This window comes from Eutrigla gurnardus (genome assembly GCF_963514095.1).
Source record: "Eutrigla gurnardus genome assembly, chromosome: 7".
Lineage (NCBI taxonomy): Eukaryota > Metazoa > Chordata > Actinopteri > Perciformes > Triglidae > Eutrigla > Eutrigla gurnardus.
Window position 1 is genome coordinate 14,667,775 of NC_139921.1, and position 22,759 is coordinate 14,690,533.

Consider the following 22,759-nt stretch of genomic DNA (forward strand, 5'->3'; position numbering starts at 1 on the left):
TCTCTTTGATGGCTCTCTTGAACGAAGAATCATCTTCAACTACCTTGAGCTTCTCTTTGAGTTTTTCCAGAATGGGGAGGATTTGGCCTGCAGTGGCACTCTTGTCGGATGACACACACAGCGTGGAGTGGTAAAATACCCTCATGGTGTCAATGAAATCCTCCCACTTTTTGATGTCATCATCTGATATTCTCTCCACTCTGAGAACACAAACAGTCATACAACACTAATGCATGTATCCTTCACTTTAATTCCTTCCTGATCAAAGTGTTTTTAAATAATGTATCTATACCTTTCTCTGTCCATAGCCCTCTTCAGCCTTAGGTCCATTGCAGCTGCCTGGATGGCAAGGTATTGTTCGATAAACCGTTCCACCATTAGAAACAGGCTGTTCCATCTGGTCCTGACATCCAGTATCAGAGCATGTTCAGGAAGACCTTAAAGATCACAGAAGCAAACTTATCAATCATCAAAGGCATTTATTTTGCCCCAGCAGTGAAACACTGGTGGAATTTTAATAACACAGGAATTAATTATACAAAAATAAAAAAACATTCCATCATGAACTTACCAAGCAGTCTCTGCTTTTCCTTAAGGACAGGTTTGGCTAGTGTGGCCTTCCTCAGCCACACCACAATGTCCCGTATTCTTGCAGACCAGTTGGCAACTGCTTTCACGCTATATAGCTTTTGGGCAGCTACATTAAGGGTGTGTGCAAAGCACCCCATCTTCATAACCTGCATTCTCCTCACTGCAACATCCATATTTGCAGCGTTGTCAACCGTGATTGCTACCACTTTGGACCTCACCTCAAATTCCTCTAATATTGAATCGATTTCTTCAGCTATTGCAGGCCCTGTCTGTGAGATGTACACAGCACGGGTATGGAGGACTTTATCCCTGAGCTCAGCCTCCACAATGTAATGTACTGTGACTGTCAGGTAATGGTCCTGGGCCAAACTACTCCATCCATCTGCAGTCACTGCGACATGGTCAATACCTTGGAGTTCCCTCTTCAGATTTTCTTTTTCAATAGCATACCAAGATGGTATAAGTGTGTTTGACAGAAGATCTCTGGATGGGGGGTGGTACTTTGGGTTCAGGGTCCCTATCATTTCCCTATCATTGTACAAAGACAGTAGAAATGACATACTACACTCAATCATCATTAGTAATGTAGCTTATTAAATTTCATCATTACAATCTTAAACCCTTATTTACACAATGTGATAATTTACCTAAACCATGGGGCCTCCACTGTTGAAAAGGGCAACATCCCTCTAACAAGGCCTTTAGTGACAGCCCTGTGGCACTCTTCAACTCTCTGGCGGGTCAACGACGTGTTCTGCGCTAGAGTAAAAGGTGTAACTGCTGCCGGTCTGACACGAGGGCGTGTGGACAGTGGAATAGGGTCAGGGAGATCTGTCAATTGAAACAAGAGTGCATATGAGTCACAAGTTGTTGATCTGACAACAATAACAATGATCATATTTAATATTTCTGACTCATGCTTTCATAGTAGCACAGATTGATATGAGTTCGAGACAACGTTAAGAATTGTGGGAATAGCGGTGACGTTATTGGAGGGGAATGTACTGTATAGACATCCAATTTGGTTAGCAAGACTTACGTCAAATATACCTGTTTTTCCCCGCTACTGACAGGTTTAACATGTAATCACAAATGCTGGCCAACGTGGAAAGGATCTCCAAAGACACTATGTCTGTTTTACAAACCCAGTGGATGACGTAAAACTATACAACTGCACGGGCAACGAAAGTTACAGTTTCGTAACATCATCATACCGTTAGGCAACTCACGTTAACTCGAACACAGTCCACAGAACAGAAGTCAATAAACAGCTTTTAAGGGTCTTTAATTTATTTAAGCTCTAACCTACTTTTTGTAGATTAGTTAACGACCCCCAATACTGAACGTTAAAGTTAGCAGAACTTCACCGTAATAGGATAGCCTAGCTTCTATGCTAGTTGCTATGCCATGTTATGATTCTACGCTGCTGATTCTATACATTTTGGAATAACCAAAGGGTGGTGATAATAACATTACAACCGTTAACCAGTTATTCAACTTTGCACACTTCTACCAACAACCGATCCAAATACCTACATTACATAGTTAACCTACCTGGAGATGCCGGCGATGACTCGATGTTGCTAGCTGCCGGTGTGCTGCTAGTTTCTGTCGCCGCAGCCGCAGGTGAAGAGAATACTGTGCACTCTTCTGCTCTAAAATGTATCTTGTGTTTCACCAGGTGTTTTCTTAGGTTTGACGTGTTCCCACTGCCCGTTTTGCATTTCGCATGGCAAATGTTGCAAATAGCACTGTCGCTATCTACTTTAGTGAAATGCAGCCACACAACCGAACGCTTTCGGCTGGCCATCTTTCTCCTTCTGCTCCACGCATGCGGCGTCAGCGTAAGGTTTCTTTCCCTACCGACCAATCACGTTGTCATGATGACTCATGATCCAGTCGTGATTCAGAGCAGTGGGTGCGTTCCATATGTCAATGTTCACCATTATTTAAGTCATTTTAAGGAATATTATTCTGATTTATGATGTATGCCTCCTCCTGGCACAAGACACACACGTTTACATGTAAATGGAGCACTAAATTGGTCATAATTGCTTTCTGTTTCGAGTTGGACATAACGTTACACTCAGGCATATCAGCTGGTGCATTCTGCTCCGGATGTACGTGAAAGAACCGAAATTTGGCACCGTTGGATTTTACGTGAACCAATACCCGGTAATACCGACGTGTTTCGGTCGGTACCGGTAAAAGTACAGGGTTCGGTACCCAACCCTACATAGGACAGACTGTTAATGCCTACTGGCTTTATTAGGAACCATCAGATTCAGGCTACTGAGTGGCTCTAAGAAGTGGTTCTTTCATTACTCTTTCAACTCCCAAAACAATTTGTTCTTGCCATCTATAAAGTGCATTTAACATCTGAATAGGCGCTCTGTAAAATTTTTTATTTTTTTCTTATGCCCTCTCTCCAGGTGCTGTCAAGAGATGGAGTCCAAAGGCCACAGATGCCGAAATAGAGACTGTAATTCAGAGCCAACTTAAACATGCCCCAGCAAGGACTGGGGGCAAGGACCACCACACATAACACACACACATAACTGCAATAACTGCAATAAAAATTAAGTCAATTAAACATTTGTTCCAATAAACATGTTAGTTTTTTTTATTAAATTATTCAATATAAATAAAACCTGTTACCTGGTCCTGAATGCTGTCTTTTTTTTTTTTTACCAGAGATTAGTCCATGTACTACTCGTATTTTACAGTATGGGTGAACATTACTTGAGTATTTTTAACTTTATCACAGGTGAGTTTATTTACTATGAAAGTTTTGACCAGGTTCACCATTCCTGTGATATTTTAAGTTTGCAAATGTGAAATTTGCTGGTGTTGTCTATTGGACTTTTTGACCTCTTTGCATTTTAAGGATTTTTTTGCTGAAATTGATAAGTTAATTTAAATAGTTGTAGATTAGAGCATTAAGAATTACACATGTATACAGCACAAGAGCTGTGCTTGTCATAGAATGTATGGATGTGGTAATGCCAGTTATGTAGGCACTAGTTGAAACTAGATTTAACATATTTTTAAATGCAATACATTACATGTGTATTTTGACAAAGGTTGATATGCCGTCGAAACTACGTTGAAATGACGTGAATTGATGCCGTCTAAGAGCCGTCGAAATGACTTCGGTCATGAGACAGACGTTGATTAGACGTCAAATAGACGTCACGTAGAGACGTTGAAAAGTCGTCTATACGACGTAATAATGACATAGATTGAAGTAGCCTGCTCTGTGAGCTGTTGATATGTCGTCGAAACAACGTTGAAACGACGTGAATTGATGCCGTCGAAATCCGACGTCAGAAAAACTTTCACTTTCACACCGCACGGCGTTACACTAGCTAGCATGCTTATGTCATTGAACATTAGTGCATCGGCGACTCGCGCCCAAAATCCGCAGAGATCAACAGTAAATACAATCATCGGTTACAAATATCAACAGGTACCTTTATTTAAGGGTTTTATACAGCGATATGTAACACAATTTGTTAGTTTTTTACCTTCTTCCTCACACAATCGCATCACATCACCGTCCTTCCTGGCTGAAATCTCTCCGTGGTCCACACGCATCAAAACAAAACCCATAATGCACTTTGGCGCAGTAACAAATCCCCAGGCTAAATGCTGCCCTCTAGTGACCATATTTAAGAACTGACTGTGGCGAAACATTTACAATCTCCTTCACAGTTTTAACAAATAGAAATGGCCAGGCCCGGACTGGCCATCGGGAGAACCGGGAGGTTTCCCGAAGCGCCGGCCTATGATTGGCCTGCTGGCCTGCGTCTCTCTCTCTCTTTTTTTTTTTTTTTAAAGTCTGCCGGTCAGCCGGCGCCGCGGCCATCTGACTTTTTTTTTTCTAAGTCAGAGATGCAGGCCTGGCCAATCAGAGGCCACTCAGGCCAGTAGCATGTGAGGAGGACAAGGCGATTGGTTTGTTTTGATTAACACCCGCCCCAACAGTCCGTATCAACCACAGCGTGCGGAGGAAGGGGTGTGTGTGACACTGATGCTGCAGTCGCGGTGTGTGTGTAGCGAGCGCCGAGCAGAGAGGGAGAGTCGAGGCTTCGACTAGTACTGTAAACCATGGACCCCAACCCCCCGGGTAAAAAAAAAAAGAAAAGGCGGTGCCGAGAGGGAGAGAGAGAAAAAAAGAAAGGCGCTGGAGGAGGATGCGGCCAAATGCCGTAAACTGACAAATTTATTCAGGCCCCCGCCCCCCCCACCCAGCCAAGATACCTCTGCAACTAAGTTATGTAAAAAACAACAACAACAACAAAAAAACACTGGTTCTTGAGGTCCAGGGACCTGGGTCCTTGAGGCTGTACACTTTTACACAGTAGGCTATAGGTCCTGGCCATGAAATTAAACAAGCCACTTTTTTATTTACTGTTATCATTCCATTATTATGTATATGAATACAAGGGCACATTAAGTGAGACATAGGCTACACTATCTTACTGTATGAACTATACTGTATGGAAAAACACTGTAAGCATATGTTTGCTATTCAAAGGTGGTGATGGTGATGACACAAGTCCTGCTGGTACTTCAGGAGAAGCCAGTGCAGAGCAGTTGGCAGAAGGTACAGAATCATTTCTAGAGCAACAACATGCAAGTTGCAGACATAACACCAACAGGCACTGCCATTTGACATAAATGGCTCTCATTTGTAATACAGAAATAGCTGCCATTCTATTAAGCACTAGTGGTGTTGAATTTTGCTGTCTGTTGCTGACTTGCTGTTATGTATCCCAGCCCTATATTAGAATATGAGTCAATATTATGTGATTGCTTATTAGGAACTATACTCTCGGACTGTATTATACATTGCGTCTATCAGTGTGTGCATGTTCTGTGAACATGTATTCAAAGGCTGTCCCCTCATAGCTGATTAATTGTTTGATTTGGACTTTGTTGTCTTTGTTTATTAGGTTATATTGTAGGCTACACATAAAAAGAGGCAGTTGACATTCCACATGATATGATGTTTAAGTAACCTTGGCACTGCGTTAAACCTTTATTCTCTTCTAGTAAGTGTGTTAGTGGATTTTGCTGAGGATTGTTGTGTTACTGTATTTTACCAGCCCGGCCCCAAACACAAAAGTTACTGTATATTCCTAACTTAGTTTGTACATAGGTCCCATATTTGAACTTCTATTTGGAATGCAGTGTGTGTGTGTGTGTGTGTGTGTGTGTTCGTGCGTGCGTGTGTGTTTCTGCGTGTACATGCGTGCCAATGCATGTAGGTGTGGGCGTGAACATGCGCGTGTGGGCAAGGCCAGGGTGGCCTGGTTACGTGACTGACTCCAGGCCTGAAAAAGTCTCCCAGTCCGGCCCTGAGTGACAGTGTTGTGTTTCACTGAAACTCTCACAGAAAGGACCAATAAAAATCGTTTTTAACTGGGATTAAACTACAAAATAATAAATATACAATCAAACCTTAAAGAGACAGTGAGGGGAAAACCTTCTGAAAGAAAAGACTCATAGACGCCGAGAAACCTTAAGAGTTAGAGAGAAGCTAACTTGGCTAACATAAAGGCTAATGACAAAGAAGAGTAGTGGGGAGGCTAAGTTAAGCTAAGCTAAGAACAAAAAGACTCCAAACCAACAGACACCAAACTCGAGCACCGTCTTCCTCTCACTCAAGGGAGGTTGTAGAGTAGTAAAGTAAGACACTTTATTTCCAGCAAACTCTTATTTTAGGTGTTAACCTGTCTTCTAGTCAGGCCCGCCGACGGGCCGTTTTGCACTAGTTTTCCCATTCATTCTGTTTACTCGCATATTATTTTTTTGTGTCTGAGTCATATTACACATAATTTGAAAGCTACGAGTCTCGCGAATCGAAAAAGTACGCCGTTTTATGCTCACGGAAAACACATCAAAAGCAAACACAGCATGTGTGCAAGGAGTGCACAGAAAAATAACAACAATATGACAGGAGTTCCCTACCTTTCGAGCTGTCTCGAAGTCCAAAAAGAACATGTTGCATGCTAATCCTTATATCCAGAGAACGGTAAGAGTCCAACGAACAAAAGTAGCTACTTCGTTTAGTCCCACGAGCACGCGATCTCCGGTAATCATCCATAACACGCCATGTGTTGACGTTGTGAGTTTCTGAACAAAAGATTGTTTATAGCTGTTTATCGCTAGTTATCGCTCTTCGATGACGGACTTTGCTAACTCCGTGTAGCGCTACTTCCTGGCAACAAAACAAGCCCCCTTCACCGATCCTACGATCCGGATTGGCTGAAAAATCTGTCCATCAAGAGAGCCAGTGCGTCACTGCCTCTCGGCTGACCAACCACGAGAATCCCCAGGCAGAGAGCCAATAGGCAGAGGAGTACATTTTTGACTGACAGGTCTTATAGCCAATGAGCTTACGATTCCAGCGGTATGTTACATGAGGGGAGGGGGCTTGAGGCTGAGAGCGCAGCAGCTCAGAAAGGTCAGACTGTGACCTGCAGATATGATAGTTATGCAGCGTCTCATTACAGAAGGCTGTTATGTAAAGAAACATTAAAAAAAATGTTGGTTTTATTAGTAGTAGTTGTAGAACTGGTGAAATAAACAACAAAAAAAGTAGAATTATATACCTAAAAATACCCATAATCTCATTTGGAACACTTTGTTCCAGATGCAGCTCCGTCTGACATTGCCCTACAACACTGCACTTGCAAAGCTCATTTTTGGGTGTCTTTTTATCTACTTTCTACCAGTTGTTGGTCAGGCTTGTGGCTGTGGCTTCATTCAACTTTTAGGCCTATCTATAACAGCCACAGCGAACTTGTTTCATTCAAAAAGAAAAATAATTTAGGCGAGGCAAAAAAAATGCAATTTCCACTATGTTTGAGCTGCAGTAAATCAGTGTCAGTAACACTTAGAGTATATCTGACACCTGCAGAAGAAAATTCAAAGGGTTATCTTTCAGGAATGCTCAGCTTTGTGCCTGTAGTCATAAGGGTTCAAAAACAGTAACCATTTTACTTTGGGTATGTCGTTTTCAGCCTTTTCTTCAAAAATAGGACGGCAAAGCAAGCGGTGTTAAGGTAACTGATAATGCCCGAGGAGGTGTCTATTACCAGGAGGTACACCATCTGGACCAAGACGTGAATGAGTTTTTCTGCAGGTTTGAGAAGCCAACGGTTAGCTACTAAGATGACTTTAACACATAGCTGTAAAGTTGACCTTGAATTATGAAGCTAACTTTGTTAGCAGCTTCACACCAGAATCCACATGGATTCAGATCCAGTAAGGTTGCTGCTCAGGGTGCCGCTCTGCCGCTTGTGTTTATCAGAGCCCGAGGCTTCAAAACCGTAGTCCACAAACCAACGGGTGATGTCGCCATGACAACGTCCACTTCTGATCTCCAGTCTGTGCTTTAGTGACTCTTTGAACTTGGTTTTCTCCACAGAGTTCAGCAGATCTCAGAGGTTCCGTTTACCCGGCAGCATCAAACACACCTGGACTCCATATTTATGGTGAGTACATGTACAAGCTCACCTTTCACTATTAACCACATCGACTACAGATTCAATGCTGAACTGGTTCTAGTGGTCTATGTTCAGTTTATCCTTCTGTTCAAGCTGCTGGAGGAGAACATCTGCACTTTTGTGAAGAACGAGCTGAAGAAGATCCAGAAGGTCCTGAGTCCAGATTACCCAGAATGCTTGGAGAGTGATGAAGAGGAGTTGTTGGACGGTGAGGATGAAGAGCAGAGGAGGAGCAGAGAGGCGTTTTCAGAAGATCACAGTGGCTGCCTGTGTGCTGATGGGTAAGAGGATTTTAACAGATTTAACATGGTGGAAAGAAGAGAAGGATTCAATATGAAGAACTTCATATTTCCAAACTCTTAATAGGCTGCACACAACTTCAATGTTTGTTAATGTTCGGATGTCAGAATCGATATTCCAACACTCAAGTTCTACAGAGTTCAGACAGGATCACGACCGTTTCAGAGAAACAGGAGTTTCACTTCACCCAGTGACCGTGTTAATTGGTGACTTTCAGCTCGTAGGAACTAAATGGTTAGGTTACGGTCTACCAGGATATTTAGAAAACCCTACGGTACTATTTTCAACACCGTCATCATACCGTCTCTTTCTATGATGCTGTATTGTGATGTGTTGTAGTGACTGACTCGTGGAGCTTTGCAGCTGCATTTCAAAGGGTTATATCCTTCAGTCCTGTTTGTCTTGTTAAAGTCTTTTATTTGATTTTATGTTGTACCTGATTGATATTGTCTCCAATAGTTCTGATTTAATCATTAAATAAGTCACTCATACTGAGGACTATAGGGATACATGGCTCTAATACATGGCTTGTTCATAGACTGTAAAAGGGTCTGTAGGATCCACTAACTGGGTTCCTTTGTTGTTTATCCAGGAACCGCTGGGGCAGTGTACCAACGTAAACTCAAGTCTAACCTCAAGAAGAAGTTCCAGTGTTTGTTTGAGGGCATCACTAAAGCCGGAAACCCAACCCTCCTGAATCAGGTCTACACGGAGCTCCACGTCACAGAGGGAGGGACTGCAGAGGTCAATGAGGAACATGAGGTCAGACAGATTGAAACGGCATCCAGGAAACCAGACAGACCAGAAACAACCATCAGACAAGAAGACATCTTTAAAGACTCACCTGGAAGGGATGAACCAATCAGAACAGTGATGACAAAGGGAGTGGCTGACATCGGGAAAACAGTGTTAACACAGAAGTTCACTCTGGACTGGGCTGAAGACAAAGCCAACCAGGACATACAGTTCACGTTTCCATTCACTTTCAGAGAGCTGAACCTGCTGAAAGAGAAGAAGTTCAGCTTGGTGGAACTCGTTCATCACTTCTTCCCTGGAACCAAAGAAGCAGGAATCCTCAACAACGAGATCCTGACTGATGTTACAGAGTCCACCTCAGTCCAAGTGCTGCTGATAAACCTCATCAGGGGGAAACTGCTTCCCTCTGCTCGCCTCTGGATAACCACAAGACCTGCAGCAGCCAATCAGATCCCTCCTGGGTGTGTTGACATGGTGACAGAGGTCAGAGGGTTCACTGACCCACAGAAGGAGGACTACTTCAGGAAGAGGTTCAGAGATGAGGAGCAGGCCAACAGGATCATCGCCCACATCAAGACCTCACGGAGCCTCCACATCATGTGCCACATCCCGGTCTTCTGCTGGATCACTGCTACAGTTCTGGAGGAGGTGTTGAAGACCAGGGAGGGAGGGGAGCTGCCCAAGACCCTGACCGACATGTACATCCACTTCCTGGTGGTTCAGTCCAAACTGAAGAACGTCAAGTATGATAGAGGAGCTGAGACGGATCCACACTGGAGTCCACAGAGCAGGAAGATGATTGAGTCTCTGTGGCAAACTGGCTTTTGAGCAGCTGCAGAAAGGAAACCTGATCTTCTATGAACCAGACCTGACAGAGTGTGGCATCGATATCAAAGCAGCCTCAGTGTACTCAGGAGTGTTCACACAGGTCTTCAGAGAGGAGAGAGGACTGTACCAGGACCAGGTGTTCTGCTTCGTCCATCTGAGTGTTCAGGAGTTTCTGGCTGCTCTTCATGTCCATCTGACCTTCATCAAGTCTGGTGTCAATCTGATGGCAGAAGAACCAACAACCTCCGGGGCGTCTGAAGTCACCAGAGACGAACCTGAACTAACACATCTGCACCAGAGAGCTGTGGACAAGGCCTTACAGAGTCCAAACGGACACCTGGACCTGTTCCTCCGCTTCCTTCTGGGTCTGTCACTAGAGACCAATCAGAAACACCTACGAGGTCTGCTGACACAAACAGGAAGTAGCTCACAGATCAATGAGGAAACAGTCGAGTACATCCAGAAGAAGCTTAATGAGGATCTGTCTCCAGAGAGAAGCATCAACCTGTTCCACTGTCTGAATGAACTGAATGATCGTTCTCTGGTGGAGGAGATCCAAGACTACATGACTTCAGGACGTCTCTCCTACAAGAACCTGTCTCCTTCTCTTTGGTCAGCTCTGGTCTTCATCTTACTGTCGTCAGAAAAAAGTCTGGACGTGTTTGACCTGTAGAAATACTCTGCTTCAGAGAAGGTTCTTCTGAGGCTGCTGCCGGTGGTCCAAGCCTCCAGCAAAGCTCTGTAAATATAGTTTTTATATTCAAAATATAACAAACCACCATGGAATTACAAGGTTCTATCTGTATTCTGAATGATTTGATTGGTTTTACAAACAGCAAAAAGTAAATAATAAATAGTAGTCATCCAAATAGTTACTTGAGGAAAAAAGTATTTAGTGAAAAAACTATTCAAGTACTGAGTACTTGTTGATTTACAATCAATAATCAGAACCTGAAAGTGAAATTGACAAAAATATAAAATATCAATGTGCAAATTAATTCGGCTCCACCAAAAGAACAAATCACTAAAGGAAACCAAACTCTTTTCCCTGCAGTTTGATGTTTAAAGGCGCTATATGTAAGAATGTGGCCAAAAACGATACTACACTCAAACTCAAAACACTGTGGCGAGTCGTATCCGCCTCCCCCTCCACCCCCTCCCCTCCAGACTCGAGGTTGCCAGAGCTGTTGGCGTATCCAAACACGCCGAAGGCAGCCGGACAGCGGAGTAACAACGTTACTCATTTGGATCATAGAAACAAACAAGCAGCACAGCTCGTAACAGGACAATGCTAATGCTGCTAGCGTTAGCTGTGCTGTCCGGCCGGCCGCGGCTGGACAGCCGGACAGCTTGATGCCCGTAACAGGACAGTGCTAATGCTGCTAACGTTAGCTGTGCTGCTAACGTTTGTTTCTATGATCTAAATGAATAACGTTGTTACTCAACAGTTCAAAGTATTCGAAATGTCCATCCCCATCAAGCTATGATGCTAACTTAGTTAGCCAAGCTCAACTTACCCGTCTAGGAGAAGAGTAGCCAATTCTGCATCCGATTTCAAATTCCTCTCAGCTTTCTACTGTCTCCACCGTTCAAATGCATCCCCTATATAGACCCTTGCTTTGCCTCGGTTTTTATCTTGGCGTTTTTGTGAATCATAACGAACTCTTTTGGGTTTCGTTGCCTCCGCCATTGTAGCTCAGTCGAAACTGGCAACCCGTGGTTGCTCGGCAGCTGAGACTCTACTGACTGCAATGATTTGTAGACGCCAGTGGGTGGCGCCACGTGCCAAAACATGTTTTCAAAACATAAACATGATTTGCGTTTTTGTGAATATTTTGGCTGTACTGTTGTTGTTGGTGAGTTCAGTATGTTATATGATCATTATTCCTGAGTCTCTATTAGGATGATTTTACGGCCAGTTGCTTTAGATTTCTTACATATTGTACCTTTAAATATTTGGGCCATCAAAATGAACATGTTAACGCGGGATGATTCATTTGTGGATTTAACACATTCATCTTTTTAATGCATTAACACTGTTGGCTCTCTGTACGTTGAAGTATAAAGAGAGAGAGAGTGAGACGGCGAGTATGATGTCATCGGTTAGATTACAGCGTGGTACAGTGTGCAGCAGTGTATTGTGGGTACCGCATGTTTGTCGGTGAATAAATGCTACAACCAGACACAAGCTAACATTCCGTGTCTTGCCGTCAGCCGTCTGATAATTAAAGTGAAGGGGATTAGCACCGAAGTAAGCCAGTCTTGTTCTGTTTTTTATTCTACATTTCTGATTCCTCTTCAGACTCAGTGGCTGTAACCTCTCAGAGAGAAGCTGTGAAGGTCTGTCCTCAGTTCTCAGCTCCCAGTCCTCCAGTCTAAGAGACCTGGGGCCTCATGTACTAAGAATTGCGTGGATTTCCTACTGAAAAATGGCGTACGCTAAAATCCAGAAACTGTCATACGCACAAAAAAAATCAGATGTATCAAAGTGTGCGTACACATGGATCCAAGCACTTTTCCTTTGTACATCCCAATCAACGTGGAATTAAGCACACATGTGGAAGTGCTAAACTCCTCCCTGTCCACGCCTCCATTTAAATATGCAAATGACTTTAAATAGGGCCTGCACCGGGGATTCCCCTCTCTGCACCATCAGATCTACAAAATGAAAAAGGGAAGAAGCGCAACTTCACCGAGTCTGAGCTCGAAACGCTCTTAAACGAAGTCGAGACTCGAAGACCAGTATTATTTGGTAGCCTCTCATCAGGCATAAACACAAAAAAAAAGAAATGTGAGTGGGAGCGTGTGAGTGAGTCAGTGAACACTGTGGGGTCGGAGCAGCGCACACTCCCTGAAATAAAAAAGAAATGGTCCGACGTGAAGGTGGAGGTGAAGCGGAGGATTTCGGCCCACCGCCGAAGCGTGACCGCAACGGGCGGGGGGACAGGAGGATATTAATATATAATATATTATATTATTATATATATTAATGACTGCAGAAGTGCGCCGTGGCTACTGCAGTGTGACATTTCCAACTTTACGCACGCGTTTATCGACACAAATACTGAACACAAGGAGACAATAAAGGGCTTATTAGATAGCTCTGCCGCTCTATTTTCACCAGGGAAAAACAAATGCACATATTTGAATGCACGTGCCCAAATGGGCATTGTGCTGGTTTACATTGGGGCGCAATTAAACGGATACATTTACTCACCGAGAAGCCACCCATCGCGCACCGTGCCAGCCTCCAGCCTGTTACCAACCATGCTATTAGTAAGAATGAACGAGTCATGCGTTGAACCAGGCCACCTTGCCACGATGTTGGTGAGCTGCATTTGCGCATCACATATTATTTGAACATTTATTGAATGAAAATGTTTCCTGTTGACAAAAAAAAATTCATCCTGTGATGGCGCTTTTATAGCAACATGTGTGCAGTCAATAGCTCCGATTACATTAGGGAAACCGGCTCTTGCTGCAAATTGCGCTTTAATGTTGGCCTGTTCAACAGCATTGTATGGGAATTTGATGTACCTGGATGACATTCTTATGATCCCGTCCCACACAGCTGGCATGGCTCGGCTCAGAGTGGACTGGCACACTCCTGACCGATCGGCCAGTTCCCTCTGGAAGGCTCCTGTTGCCAGAAACCCCAGAGTGGTCAGCACCTGTGTGGGCACGGACAACCCCTGGCTCCTGGCTGTGTTTCTTTCTAGGGCCGGCCGCAGCTCTGCGCACAGCTCCAGTAACACTGGCCTCGGCAACCTTAAACGACTCATGAGCCAGTTGTCGTCATTTGCTAACATATCCTCCCGTTCTCTAAACACCCTCTCACGTCTGATGTTACCGTTTGCGATGTCTTCTAACAAGGCCAAGGCTGCCATTGTTAATGCCATTTTTTCATCACTTTGTGCATGCTTTTATATTCATCCATATGATTGCAAACACGTGTGTGTTAATTGTCCATTAATGTCTCTGATGTGCACATTACTCTGAGGACTAATTGTTTTCACATAATTAACAGTTTCCCAGCATCACCTCAGAGCGTCGCCAAAGGAACAATAGCTGTAGAAACGTGCGTACGCCAGCCATGGGGCCTCATGTATCAATGTTGCGTACGCACAAAAACATGGCGTGTATGAGTGAGATGAGCGTGGAAATGTGCGGTGTCCCACGGCAGCTTCATGGCTGGCGTACGCACGTTTCTACAGCTATTGTTCCTTTGGCGACGCTCTGAGGTGATGCTGGGAAACTGTTAATTATGTGAAAACAATTAGTCCTCAGAGTAATGTGCACATCAGAGACACATTAATGGACAATTAACACACACGTGTTTGCAATCATATGGATGGATATAAAAGCATGCACAAAGTGATGAAAAATGGCATTAACAATGGCAGCCTTGGCCTTGTTAGAAGACATCGCAAACGGTAACATCAGACGTGAGAGGGTGTTTAGAGAAAGGGAGGATATGTTAGCAAATGACGACAACTGGCTCATGAGTCGTTTAAGGTTGCCGAGGCCAGTGTTACTGGAGCTGTGCGCAGAGCTGCGGCCGGCCCTAGAAAGAAACACAGCCAGGAGCCAGGGGTTGTCCGTGTCCTTGAGGTGCTGACCACTCTGGGGTTTCTGGCAACAGGAGCCTTCCAGAGGGAACTGGCCGACCGGTCAGGAGTGTGCCAGTCCACTCTGAGCCGAGCCATGCCAGCTGTGTGGGACGGGATCAGAATGTCATCCAGGTACATCAAATTCCCATACAATGCTTTTGAACAGGCCAACATTAAAGCGCAATTTGCAGCAAGAGCCGGTTTCCCTAATGTAATCAGAGCTATTGACTGCACACATGTTGCTATAAAAGCGCCATCACAGGATGAATTTGTTTTTGTCAACAGGAAACATTTTCATTCAATAAATGTTCAAATAATATGTGATGCTGATGCACAAATGCAGCTCACCAACATCGTGGCAAGGTGGCCTGGTTCAACGCATGACTCGTTCATTTTTACTAATAGCATGGTTGGTAACAGGCTGGAGGCTGGCACGGTGCGCGATGGGTGGCTTCTCGGTGAGTAAATGTATCCGTTTAATTGCGCCCCGAATGTAAACCAGCACGATGCCCATTTGGGCACGTGCATTCAAATATGTGCATTTGTTTTTCCCTGGTGAAAATAGAGCGGCAGAGCTATCTAACAAGCCCTTTATTGTCTCCTTGTGTTCAGTATTTGTGTCGATATACGCGTGCGTAAAGTTGGAAATGTCACACTGCAGTAGCCACGGCGCACTTCTGCAGTCATTAATATATATGATAATATAATATATAATATATTAATATCCTCCTGTCCCCCCGCCCGTTGCGGTCACGCTTCGGCGGTGGGCCGAAATCCTCCGCTTCACCTCCACTTTCACGTCGGACCATTTCTTTTTTATTTCAGGGAGTGTGCGCTGCTCCGACCCCACAGCGTTCACTGCCTCACTCACACGCTCCCACTCACATTTCTTTTTTTTTGTGTTTATGCCTGATGAGAGGCTACCAAATAATACTGGTCTTCGAGTCTCGACTTCGTTTACGAGCGTTTCGAGCTCAGACTCGGTGAAGTTGCGCTTCTTCCCTTTACTCATTTTGTAGATCTGATGGTGCAGAGAGGGGAATCCCCGGTGCAGGCCCTATTTAAATTAATTTGCATATTTAAATGGAGGCGTGGACAGGGAGGAGTTTAGCACTTCCACATGTGCGCTTAATTCCACGTTGATTGGGATGTACAAAGGAAAAGTGCTTGGATCCATGTGTACGCACACTTTGATACATCTGATTTTTTTTGTGCGTAGGACAGTTTCTGGATTCTAGCGTACGCCATGTTTCAGTAGGAAATCCACGCAATTCTTAGTACATGAGGCCCCAGGTCTGAAGACAGACCACATAGACTGGTTCTACTGTTGTTTCTTGACTTCTCGTCCTCCTCTATCCGTCTCTGTCCATCACTCAGCCACGCTTATCCCACCCAGTACAACATCAACACAACAACAGAGAATGATCACTTTTTCTCAGTTTAAAAGTCCCCAGAAGTGACAGAAGTGTGTGTGTCTTCAGTCTGTCAGGTTGTCTCATCACAGAGGACGGCTGTTCTTCTCTGGCCTCAGCTCTGGACTCCAACCCCTCCTATCTGAGACAGCTGGACCTGAGCTACAATCATCCAGGAGACTCAGGAGTCAAGCTGCTGTCTGCTGGACTGGAGGGTCCACACTGGAGACTGGACTCTCTCAGGTGAGGACAGATGGACAGACATCAGACTGGGCTCTCAGGTGAGGACAGGTGGACAGACATCAGACTGGACTCTCAGTTGAGGACAGATGGACAGACATCAGACTGGACACTCTCAGGTGAGGACACATGGACAGACATCAGACTGGACTCTCAGGTGAGGACAGATGGACAGACATCAGACTGGACACTCTCAGGTGAGGACAGATGGACAGACATCAGACTGGACTCTCAGGTGAGGACAGATGGACAGACATCAGACTGGACTCTCAGGTGAGGACAGATGGACAGACATCAGACTGGACACTCAAGTGAGGACAGATGGACAGACATCAGACTGGACTCTTAGGTGAGGACAGATGGACAGACATCAGACTGGACACTCTCAGGTGAGGACAGATGGACAGACATCAGACTGGACTCTCAGGTGAGGACAGATGGACAGACATCAGACTGGACTCTCAGGTGAGGACAGATGGACAGACATCAGACTGGACTCTCAGGTGAGGACAGGTGGACAAACATCAGACTGGACTCTCAAGTGAGGACAGATGGACAGACATCAGACTGGACTCTTAGGTGAGGACAGATGGACAGACATCAGACTGGACACTCTCAGGTGAGGACAGATGGACAGACATCAGACTGGACTCTCAGGTGAGGACAGATGGACATACATCAGACTGGACTCTCAGGTGAGGACAGATGGACAGTCTCTGACTGAGGAGCTGGGCTTCATGTTTACTGGTGTTTGCATGTCTTCCTGCAGGGTGGACCATGGGGGACAGCAGAGACTGAGACCTGGTCTGATGAAGTGTGAGTATGTCTTCAGTATCTCAGCTGCTCCAGATTTGAACGTGTTCATGACTGAAATCCGATTCTAATCAGGACGTAGCATTTGTTTCTTCGTAACTGTAAAGATGTCGTGTTGTGTTCACACCAAACGCCACATTTTCACCTTCAATTACACACAAAGTCAACGCAGAGACGCAAACGGACGCCAATTCCTGCCGGAGGGCAACGGAGGCGATTACCCAACATTCCCGTTGTTGTGGTGTTTGTGTGAGTTTAAATATTTGAAGTGAAGAGAGAAGTTCCTGAGACTCTGTGTCTCTAAAGCGTCTCAGCGTTGAGATGGTCCTCCTGTCGTCCTGACGTCCCTGAATCCTAAATGGAGGACCCAGATGTTGTCTCCTGGGTCTGTGGTCCCCCAGAGCTCTACCATAGTAGCTCACATTAGTCCACAGACCAGACCACAGTTTGGTCTGGTTTCAATCTTTACTCATTTTAGGCCCAACTGTGATATTTTTACTACCAACGATGTCGTTTTGTAGCGTTTTTGTTTTGTTCGTTAAGGTTTTTTCAGACGGTTTCAAACGTTGACCGTTGGGTCCGGAAAACACGTTGTTTCCCTGGAAACGTAATAGAGAGTGGAGATGAGTTGTATGGGGACGTCGTTTAGTGGGAGACAGAGATGAACCTTTAGCTGCATTGTGTTTGTTCTCTCCATCAGATGTCTGTGAACTGGAACTGGACGCAAACACAGTCAGCAGAAACCTCAAACTGGACGACAACAACAGGAAGGTGACACGTGTGTCAGACGACCAGTCATATCCAGATCATCCAGACAGATTTGTCTCATGGCCTCAGCTGCTGTGTAGAGACGGTCTGACTGGTCGCTGTTACTGGGAGGTCGAGAGGAGAGGAGTGGTTGATATATCAGTGAGTTACAGAGGAATCAAGAGGAGAGGAAACGACTCTGTGTTTAGCAGGAATGATCAGTCATGGCGTCTGAGTCGTGATGATGGTCGTTACTCTTTCTGGCACAATAACAAACAAACACCCATCTCCTCCTCCTCCTCCTCCTCCTCCTCCTCTGGTGTGGTAGCAGTGTACTTGGACTGTCCTGCTGGCACTCTGACCTTCTACAAAGTCTCCTCTGACAAACTGATCCACCTCCACACCTTCAACACCACATTCACTGAACCTCTTTATCCTGGGTTTTTAGTCTGGTCTGGATCATCAGTGTCTCTGCGTCGTCTTTAGGTCTGAAGTCGTGTTCACACCGAACGTGAAGCTCATTTTTCACACGCTGTGATTACATGTCCAATCCATTTCAATCCACTTTATTTAGATCCCATTTTAACAAACACAAGGTTTTCCAAAGTGCTGCACAAGATAAAACACAATAAAAAGTACAGAATAGAAAGATAAAAGGAATAAAATAAACAGATAAGATAAAAATATGCACGTATACACATAAAATCATAAAATCAACTCCCTACATGGTGTCAGAAGACAAAGACAATCCATCCAGAGTCAATTCAAAGATGAGAATCTGTGTCTCGAAAGAGTCTCAGCCAGGAACCAGATGTTGTCTCCTGGGTCTGTGGTCCCCCAGAGGTCTAGATAGTAGACCACATTAGTCCACAGACCAGACTATGTGAGGAACCAGAGACTGTGGTCCCCCAGAGGTCTAGATAGTAGCTCACATTAGTCCAGAGACCAGACTATGTGAGGAACTAGAGACTGTGGTCCCCCAGAGGTCTAGATAGTAGCTCACATTAGTCCAGAGACCAGACTATGTGAGGAACCAGAGACTCTGGTCCCCCAGAGGTCTAGATAGTAGACCACATTAGTCCAGAGACCAGACTATGTGAGGAACCAGAGACTGTGGTCCCCCAGAGGTCTAGATAGTAGCTCACATTAGTCCAGAGACCAGACTATGTGAGGAACCAGAGACTGTGGTCCCCCAGAGGTCTAGATAGTAGCTCACATTAGTCCAGAGACCAGACTATGTGAGGAACCAGAGACTGTCTGTGGTCCCCCAGAGGTCTAGATAGTAGCTCACATTAGTCCAGAGACCACACTATGTGAGGAACCAGAGACTGTGGTCCCCCAGAGGACTAGATAGTAGACCACATTAGTCCAGAGACCAGACTATGTGAGGAACCAGAGACTGTGGTCCCCCAGAGGTCTAGTAGCTCACATTAGTCCAGAGACCAGACTATGTGGAGGAACCAGAGACTGTCTGTGGTCCCCCAGAGGTCTAGATAGTAGCTCACATTAGTCCAGAGACCAGACTATGTGAGGAACCAGAGACTGTGGTCCCCCAGAGGTCTAGATAGTAGCTCACATTAGTCCAGAGACCAGACTATGTGAGGAACTAGAGACTGTGGTCCCCCAGAGGTCTAGATAGTAGCTCACATTAGTCCAGAGACCAGACTATGTGAGGAACCAGAGACTCTGGTCCCCCAGAGGTCTAGATAGTAGACCACATTAGTCCAGAGACCAGACTATGTGAGGAACCAGAGACTGTGGTCCCCCAGAGGTCTAGTAGCTCACATTAGTCCAGAGACCAGACTATGTGAGGAACCAGAGACTGTGGTCCCCCAGAGGTCTAGATAGTAGCTCACATTAGTCCAGAGACCAGACTATGTGGAGGAACCAGAGATTGTCTGTGGTCCCCCAGAGGTCTAGATAGTAGCTCACATTAGTCCAGAGACCAGACTATGTGAGGAACCAGAGACTGTGGTCCCCCAGAGGTCTAGATAGTAGCTCACATTAGTCCAGAGACCAGACTATGTGGAGGAACCAGAGACTGTCTGCGGTCCCCCAGAGGTCTAGATAGTAGCTCACATTAGTCCAGAGACCAGACTATGTGAGGAACCAGAGACTGTGGTCCCCCAGAGGTCTAGATAGTAGACCACATTAGTCCAGAGACCAGACTATGTGAGGAACCAGAGACTGTCTGTGGTCCCCCAGAGGTCTAGATAGTAGCTCACATTAGTCCAGAGACCAGACTATGTGAGGAACCAGAGACTGTGGTCCCCCAGAGGTCTAGATAGTAGTTCACATTAGTCCAGAGACCAGACTATGTGAGGAACCAGAGACTGTGGTCCCCCAGAGGTCTAGACCCTTGAATGGCTGACATCATTGAAGCTGTTCTTCTATATTAGTTCCACATATTCTATTGTAAATGTTCCGTTTCATAATGATGTAACGATGTCATTCTACTATCTGACTGTGTGTATTGTTCTGCACCAATCACCACGTCACATTCCTTGTGTGAGAAAACATACTTGTCAATGAAGTGTTTGTGATTGTGTATTGATCCAGAAGATCCTTCAGTGTTTGGAATGAGATCTGCAATGTATCCCCTTCCACCTCTGCTCAACTCTTCTGCATGCTTCCCTTTCTCTCTCATGTTACTCTGATGGATAGTTGAACATGAAAACAAGAAATTACAATTCATTGGAATTCAAATATAGTTCATACATTTTCATTTGATGCAAGTTTTATTTTAGAAGATGAAAAGAACAGAATAAAGTTTGTCTTCACAATCTGGTATGGTTTTCAATTTTATTGTTTTTAAATGATCTTTTTATTTAGAAAGGCAAATTACCATCACATACATGAATTCCAATCTTAGTCATTCAAAGACAGATAAAGATGGTTCCAGGAAGTCCATGTGATTTGGTCCATATTGCCCTTCTGGAATGTTTTTCTGAGAAGTGTTTAGATGATATTTTGACTGGCAAACACTGGAAGAGGTCTAACATCCGAGGAAGAATCTTCACCCTGATTGACTCTATCCGGGAGCTTCAACTTAAAAAGGGAATAACATTCCATCTTTGGATGTCAGACTTTCTCTTTGAATGGAACGGGCCGTCATTGATATCATACAGTCTTGAGAAGTCCCTCGGTAATGAGACACCTAAATATTTAATGGACTCAGCCTCCCATTTCCAGTTGGACATGGTCCTAATGGAGGGTGGGGGGGTCATAGTTGAATGTCAGTACTTGAGTTTTGTTATTAATTTTAGAACCAGAAATGAATCCAAATTCCTCTAATAATTTCATCCATTTTGGGAGTGTGTGTGTAGTTGTATTAAACGTATCAATAAGTGGTCAGCAAACAGGGCCAGTTTTTGCCCCCCGGATGTCGTTGTTGCCCCCTTTCTATCTGATCTTTGCCTAATCAATGACTTCTGGGTTCTATAAACAGGGCGAAGAGGAGCGGCCATCACAGCACCCTCGTCTCCTTCCTCTTTCCAGAATGAATGAATGGTTAAATCACCGTTGATTTGAATTCTAGCTGTTGCTTTGTTGTATAATGCTGCAATCGTGTGGATTATAGTTGTATGAAAGCCACGTTTTAAAGTACTTTCTATAAAAACTGAATGGAAGGCTTTCTCTGCATCCAAACTTCATATCAGTGTCTCTAGTTTGTGTGATTTGTCTCATAATGTGTGGTGTTTTCCTGATATTATCTTGGTCTGTCTTTGTCTGACAAAGCCAGTCTGGTCCTCATGTATTAATACTGCTAGTATATGTTCTATTCTTTAGTTCAAATGGAGGGGAATCCTTTAGAATCCTTATTTAGAAGACTTACAGGGCGATAACTCCCACACTCCAGCCTGTCTTTGCCCTCTTTAGGTAGGATTGAAATCATTGCCTCCCTCCATGAGGGGGGGGGGGGGGGGGGGGGGGGTAATAATGATGGAATGAATTGATCTTGGTTGGTTTTGGACCATTCTGTGGTAAAGCCGTCTGTCCCTGGAGACTTCCCCCCTTTCATTCTCCTGATTGCTGATTGAATTTCTTCTTTTGTTAGTTAGATATTAATTTGTCATTTTGTTCATCAGTAACCTTTGGGAGGTTTATCTGGGCCAGGAAGGCATCCATCTGGTTGGCGTTGCTCGTCTGGTTGGGAATAGAATGTTTGATAGTAGTTTTGAAAGCGTTGTTTAACTTTCTCTGGACAAGTTTCTATTTCTTTTGTTGCAGAATTTCTTCTTTTATGTTTAGTTCTATCCGCTTGTTGTTTTCTTAACTTCTATGATAGAAGTTTCAGTGATTTCCCACCAACTTCATAGCATTGTTGCTTTGTGAAAAGGAGTTTTCTTTGGATTTCCTGAGTATTTATTTCATCTATTTCTTTTTTTAATTGTATAATCTTATGTTTGTTGTCATCTTGGGGAGACTTTGCATGTTCGTTCTGTCGTCTCTTCAAGTCCTCTTCTCATGTTCTAACTTTTTCTTCTCTAATTGTCTTCTCATATGAGGAGATGGCTATTATTTGACCCCTGATCACCGCTTTTAGTGCATCCCAGAGAATAGGTGGAGTCACTTCTTCATCATCCTTATTTTCCAAATCCATTTTAATTTCACTTTTCAAGGTATCTTTAATAACTTGGTTATTGAGAATGTTTGAGTTCAGTCTCCAGAGAGTGGACTTCCTCTTCCTAAACTGGACTGACATAGAAATGGGACCATGGTCTGAAATAGTACTGGCTCCTGTTTCACAATCATCCACTCAACTTGTTTTCCCACATTGATTTTCTGCAGAAGACATGAACACACATTATTTGCCGTTCCTTCTTTCTCTGTACCTCTGTTCCCTCACCATACAAGGCGGCAGTGTGTTACCCCAAAATACATAAAACACATAAACACATCATTTTAATATCACAGGATGTGACAGAGCTATTTAAATGGGCAG

At 44.4% G+C, this 22,759-nt stretch overlaps 3 protein-coding genes across 4 annotated transcripts in view; all 3 read left to right on the forward strand.

Annotated features, from left to right (window-relative positions):
• LOC311016168 (NACHT, LRR and PYD domains-containing protein 3-like) overlaps window positions 1-22,759 on the forward strand; it is a 128,754-nt gene that overhangs the window by 89,347 nt on the left and 16,648 nt on the right. The gene's annotated exons all lie outside the window — the stretch shown is intronic.
• On the forward strand, window positions 9,552-12,380 carry LOC311016171 (NLR family CARD domain-containing protein 3-like). Its single transcript, XM_084013722.1, has 2 exons — window positions 9,552-10,733; window positions 12,295-12,380. Exon 1 carries the CDS (start codon window positions 10,216-10,218, stop codon window positions 10,663-10,665), a length of 450 nt encoding a protein of 149 aa, XP_083869848.1. The 5' UTR covers window positions 9,552-10,215; the 3' UTR covers window positions 10,666-10,733; window positions 12,295-12,380.
• Window positions 12,422-21,411, forward strand: LOC311015839 (ribonuclease inhibitor-like; the record flags this gene model as incomplete). The annotated part of the gene is made up of 4 exons (XM_084013279.1): window positions 12,422-12,426; window positions 16,060-16,257; window positions 17,024-17,070; window positions 21,263-21,411. The coding sequence occupies 4 exons, from the start codon at window positions 12,422-12,424 to the stop codon at window positions 21,319-21,321; spliced, it is 309 nt and encodes a 102-aa protein (XP_083869405.1). The 3' UTR covers window positions 21,322-21,411.

Bases quoted from the DNA above. Each gene is read 5' to 3' on its own strand.
- LOC311016171 (XM_084013722.1), top strand. From the start codon at position 10,216: ATGGCAGAAGAACCAACAACCTCCGGGGCGTCTGAAGTCACCAGAGAC.